Source organism: Mixophyes fleayi, chromosome 2 (genome assembly GCF_038048845.1).
Source record: "Mixophyes fleayi isolate aMixFle1 chromosome 2, aMixFle1.hap1, whole genome shotgun sequence".
In the NCBI taxonomy this organism is placed as follows: domain Eukaryota; kingdom Metazoa; phylum Chordata; class Amphibia; order Anura; family Limnodynastidae; genus Mixophyes; species Mixophyes fleayi.
The window spans coordinates 8,215,713-8,221,871 of NC_134403.1; the positions used below are offsets into that span (position 1 = coordinate 8,215,713).

The 6,159-nt window shown below is 41.7% G+C and overlaps 1 protein-coding gene across 1 annotated transcript; it reads right to left on the reverse strand.

Moving 5' to 3' along the window:
• Positions 1-2,369: 2,369 nt before the first annotated feature.
• On the reverse strand, positions 2,370-3,329 carry LOC142139722 (olfactory receptor 52E8-like). The gene has a single exon (XM_075197592.1). The coding sequence runs from the start codon at positions 3,327-3,329 to the stop codon at positions 2,370-2,372; it is 960 nt and encodes a 319-aa protein (XP_075053693.1).
• Between the last annotated feature and the right edge of the window lie 2,830 nt (positions 3,330-6,159).

Here is a 6,159-nt window from a genome sequence, read left to right on the forward strand (position 1 = left end):
GTGAAAGGAAACCTCTGAACAATGTGATTTAGGATATCACAGATAAGTGTAAATTTTGTTAAGCATAAATTGCATTTAAAATCCAAGTTTAAAGAGCATCTCACATCCTGATGTTAGTCTTTGAATTAACTATTTCAGTCTTTGCGGAGCCATCTCGGATCAGGGGACTGGCTTACCCCCTGCCAGGATTTGTGTCAGAATCTGTATAAATAGGAGAGCTGTTTGACCATGTAATGTATCATACCATCTGTACTTCTGGAAACATCACTAGTACCACAGACTAGTGTATGTAACTGTCCATATTAGGATACTTAAGGTAATAAACATAATTTGCTTCAAGATCCTGTTCTGATGCCTACTTTCCTGCTGTATTTCCTGTGATCTACAGATTAGACCCAATCTAATCCTTTATCAGGCTGTTCTGAGGTTGGACGTAGGATCCAGTACCACCACTCTGCCTGCTACCTGCAGCTCTGGCCAGTGTGATAGGCCAGGGGAACCATCCACAGCAACCCTGATCTGAAGGCAAGAAGTCAGGGGTACCAGCCCAGGTGTACCAGCAAGGGGGTATATTAGCAGCGAGAGTTACCCAGAAGGAAGGCGGTTCTGGATATGGCTAAGGAGTCCAGTGGTGGCAGCAGCTTAAACCCTTACTACTATGGTTAGAAAACGCATTTGGGATAAAGAAAAGGGGACGGTGACAAGGCAAGTTCAACCGGTCCCCAGCAACACAACAGGCAGGGTGGCAAAGGCGGTCCATCCTGTCGTACCATCCCAAGAAGCAAAAGAATAAAGAAGCTTTTAAGTGGCATTTGTTAAACTTTGCACTGCATCTGATGCACATTACCATTAGTAGTATTATGTTGAGTTGAATGTACCTGGTACATGTGGGTAAACACATATTCTTGTGCATGTTTTTTATTTCCACATCTGTACACTCAGTGATTGACAGTCTTTTAGGTAACAGAAATTCTATGTAACCACAGAACTCAAACCCGCAGACATGACCAGAGGAGTCATTGTGAAGTTGACGGGCACATACTATACTTTATTTATAAGCCTCTAATACTGAACGTTTAGTTTAACAATTTTGGCTTCCGGGGGACGGTGACTTTACTGGACTTCAGGATCGGCCACTGAGAGCTGCCCGGCACTGCAGGGCTCCCACAAATCCTGCTTCTACAGGGGAGTCCTGGATTAGATCCTGCAAATGTTTAAATCAGAATGTATTTATGTATCTGTATTATCAGGACTAGTGAAATTAAATATCTGCAACAGAAAAAGATCCCAGCTGTGTAACTCAGGAGCAAGGGTCAGTACTCCTTACTCTTCCCTACTTCTTATCTGAATAATTACCTTGTAAAACACAATAGATACACCGACTACTAAAAGGGCCCAAGGCCGAGCCCCAATTTTTCCTACCTCACTGTAGCTTTTAGTGAGGTAAGTAACAGGGATATAATTAGATACAGGCATGGTATCTTTCATCAAGAAACTTGTTATCCAGACAGAATAAGCATATTATGGTGTATATATATATATATATATATATATATATATATATATATATATATATATATATATATATATATTAAGAATTGTAGCTATTAATTAAATATTGACACTGTTTTGTATGTAGGTGAAGTTGTTTCCTTTTGCCTCCTGTAACAGGTCTATCAAATTGGCCACTAAACTCCATATTATGTTCTATTATACTTTTATGTGTGTAAGGCAGAGTACAGGCTATGCTTACATATCTTGCCTTGGTGTTGTCTCAGGGCTTACCGCACCTGCACAAGGAATGTATTCTTCTTATCTGTATCGTACCAATTAAGAGCCTGAATTGAAGTATATGACCATAAAAGTAAGTGGTTCCTAGGACCCTCTGTTCTCTGACTATAAAAGCTGCATTGCTGCACAACACGGGGCTCCTCGTGTCTGGACCATCAGATCGCGTTGGTGCCGGAGTTTGATCAATATTCCAGCTTTCAAATAGCCGAGAGAAAGGGGGCCCTGGGAAGTACTGTTGATCAAACATATCTAAGGTGCCTCTTGTCCGGACCATCAGATCATGTCACTGTCGGAGTTTAATCAACATCCCAGCTTTTGGGCAACAGAAAGGAAGGTCCCCTGAGAAGTACAGTTGATTGAACATATCTAGGACTGCTATCACAAGCTAAGTAATTTGTTGTATTATCCCTATCCCATACTGCTTCACAGTATTATCTTTTTAAAGCTGCTTCTGCTACTCCCTCACAATACAACTCTGTTAAGATAGAAACTGAGTTTGATGTGTCATTAACTGACTCGAATCTCCGAACTTGGTTTTCCACTGGTAACACCTCCCAAGAACATCCACCTTCTGGATATTATAGACGAGCGCCAAAATTTCTCTTGCCAAATGCCTTCTTGAGGCTGGTCCTGATTTCCTTCATTCTCAGTCCATAGATGAACGGGTCAGCACTTGTTGGAATCACAAAATTCATTAGGCTAATCAGGTTCTGAACATCTTGTGATATGAGAGAACCCATTCTGTACACAAGGGAGGAACACATACCAGATGAGAACAACAGCATGGCCACCAAGATATGTGTGCTACAGGTTTGCCAGGCTTTTTCAGAAGCTTTTCCAATCAATATCTTCATCACTGTACAAAGAATGATCAGGTAGGAGACCAAGACAAAGGTCCCATCAGTCAGTGTAATGAGGACCCTTATCAATAGACCTACAGCTTGTACGTTGGAGATATCTCCGCAAGCGAGGTTCAAGAGACTCATATTTTCACAGGCAAAGTTCAGAATGATGTTGGATCTACAAAACTGGACCTTTGATGCAAAAATAACAATCAGAGAAGCACAGAGGAAACTCCTAACCCAACCAATGAAGATGAGCAATGTCAATGTTCGTTTAGTTACAATGTTATGGTAGTGTAGTGGCATTCTTATAGCCACATACCTGTCAAATGCCATTAATACAAGTAAGATAGACTCAGAAGTACCTGTTAAGTAAATAAAGAACATTTGTACAAAGCAGCCAGTCAGTGTTACCTGGTTCAGTTCAAATGTTAGCCCAAGAAGAAATTTTGGTAGGATGGTGGTGGTGTAGGAGATGTTACTGGCAAACAGCTGAGAAATCAGTATATACATCGGTGAGTGAAGAGTCTTCTCCATCCAGATTGAATAAATCATCACACCATTACTGACCACAATGATCATATACATGAAAAGAAATGGTATAACGAGGGCATGTCTGGACTGTGAGATCCCAGGAAATCCACAGAGGAGGAAGTCAGTGTGTGAGAAGCTGGTATTCAGGGCCAGGTCTCCCATTGTAGGTGGTAAAATCTGGAGAACTGAGAGCAAGAACACAGACTAAGAATAATCTCTTCTACTATAAGTAGTTACTTATTATACACTTTATTATATACTACACCAGCAGTGATAGTTACAGAGACCACAGACAATAAGGACATGTCCCTGACGTGGACTGGAGATGAAGTGGACTATGAAACGAGACTTAGAGTTAGGAGAAAATCCAGCTATAGGGTGCAAATTTACACCTGGGCAAACCATGGTACATTGCACAGGGGCATTTATTACTGACTGCTTCTGCAAGTAACACACAAATACTGTGCAGCTTTATTTTCAGACTGTGATGTAGAGTTGAGCTAGGACATGTCCCCTCCCAACTAAATCTATTCAAACTATTTAAATTTGATCCCAGGTAGAGCAACTTATTTTTGCCGAAGCTTTAACTCTAAATTAGGCCCTTTGTGTCTGCCTGGAGTAGTAGTTTGTTGTCCAGTTCGATCTTGTAACTTGTACCTGTGCATGGGGATAGGTTGTATAATTCCTCATTGGCCCACCTCACAGTATCTCATTGTGGGTTTTTGAACATTTTTCGCCTGTCAAACAAGGGTTTCTGTGATAAAATGTTGCTGGGTCTTATCCTCATCGTGTGGGTCTCACCAGTGAGAACTGATGATAACGGAGAGACGTTGCATACCGCAGAGGTGCCCAAACTTAGTTCTCAAGAACTGCCAACAGGTCATGGTTTCAGGATTTCTTTAACATTGCACAGGTGAGTTAATATATGTGGCTGGATCAGTAATTATCCCACCTGTTTCTGCAAACAGAAATCCTGAAAACATGACCTGTTGGTAGCTCTTGAGGACTGGGTTTGAGCACCTCTCATATCTGGCATTCAAGGCTGGATATATCTTCTCAGATTAGGGTAAATTAGATTTTTTCTCAAGTTCACATTTTATGGCCAAGTAAATATTTGTTCAAGAAGGGCTGAGACGGGTAATTAGACAAATAGGGCCTGATCGATTAAGGAAAGGAAATCCCAAAAAATTACTCATTTTGAACCTTAGCAAAACCATATTGCATTGGAGGGGGCGGTAAATTTTAAATGGGAGGAGAGATTTGTAGTTGCAGTAGAGCATGTCCTAGATCAACTTTATATTTCAGTGTGTAACCCCTGTCACTGTGTGTAGTATGAGGTGCAAAGGGTACACAGTGCACCTCCTTCTCAAGCCCTGGCTAGCTGATGGGCATGGGTGTAAATAATCAGGGGGTCCCTGCACATGCAGGTGTCTCTTTGTAGTTAGTGGGACACAGGTGATGTCACTTTGGTGCAGTGTAAAAGTCACAATAATTTGGGCGCCAGACCATCTCTATCACAAACTCAACTCTTTATTTACACTCCTCTTCCTCCAGCACGATAATCATAATGGTTGCAGCAATAAAAAAATATATACAGCTCCTTACTCTCTTCAGCACAGGTCTTAATGAGCAATATGAATATGGTTGCAAATATCTTATTACTCCTCCTGCACAGTTCTTAATGTTATCCAGATGTTATATAACATAACTCACATGTCTCTTACACTCCATACTCACTGCAGATCACCCTCCTCTGCAGGGCACTCACATGGATGCTAACAGGCAGGCAGCTTCTCCTCCATGCAGCTCTGACACACACTGTACCTCTCAACTGCAGCTCACCCCTCCTCTGCAGAATGATGTCTCCTGTGGGCTCTGACACTTCACTCTGTGTACTCCTATGACAATACAGCTACCATGCCTCTTGTAGCAACCATCACTCCAGGGTCTCTTGCATGCAAAGTGTCCCCCTGTCTCTTGGGTTCTCTATAGTGACATGGAGTTATCCCCCTCATCCAGGGCACACATTCCTTGCCCTGGCACAGTCACCATGCTCAGACTTCCAGGCAATGCTGGGGATCCTGGAGCTTCCACCCCACTCTCCCAGGTCCCCAGCTACATCTCTCTTCTCCCCTGTGTCTCCTCTCTCTGTCCCTCTTCCCCCTTGCTGACAGCCCCTCCTTCCTCTCACAGGCTGGGCTGGGTTATCACCATGGTATCCAGTTTATTTAACTTTTCATAAACTTCTAGCTTTCCCTCTAAGTGACCCCTCCTGTATTCACTGAGGTGAGGGTTTTACTAAAACACCACTAGGGGGCGTTACAAGTGTACAAATAAAGATATCAAGTATTTTTGTGTGATACATGAAAAAACAGCCAATATTTAACTTATGTGCAAAATAATAAACTAATTTAATAATAAACTAATTTACACCCCTTGTATTGTAACATGGTTTTGTCTAGGATAAAACTTATTTTTTTGCTTTACTTTCCATAGTTTATCTTGATAGCTGCAAAGCTTGTATAGGTGATATTATCAGTAAAACTCAGCACAGGTTTATTGGAGTCATCTCAGACCAACTCAGATCATAAGTGAGTAAAATCCTAAAGCGGGAAACCTGGATCACTGAAAGTCCAGATGTGGCCGGTGTGACCTTAGTACAATTACCTGTTTGTGCTGAGAATAAAATACATTCATTATGAGAAACCACCGGACCAGATAATCTAAACACCCTCATTCCCCCTAGAAGCAGAAACATCCTAGTGTCAGACAGCTTCCATGTCATATCATCATTGTTTACTTATAAGGGGCCACAGATTCTGTAGCACTGGACAGATACAATAAAACACTCTGCACGGGTTATATACATATATTATGTCATGATCACATCTTACACTGGTCTGACCTGGCCTTACTGTTGGATATTTTACCTTGGAAATAACAAATACAGATGACAATAGATATCAGCTGAACAAAGTAGTGTGTGAGACAC

Bases quoted from the DNA above. Each gene is read 5' to 3' on its own strand.
- LOC142139722 (XM_075197592.1), bottom strand. From the start codon at position 3,329: ATGGGAGACCTGGCCCTGAATACCAGCTTCTCACACACTGACTTCCTC.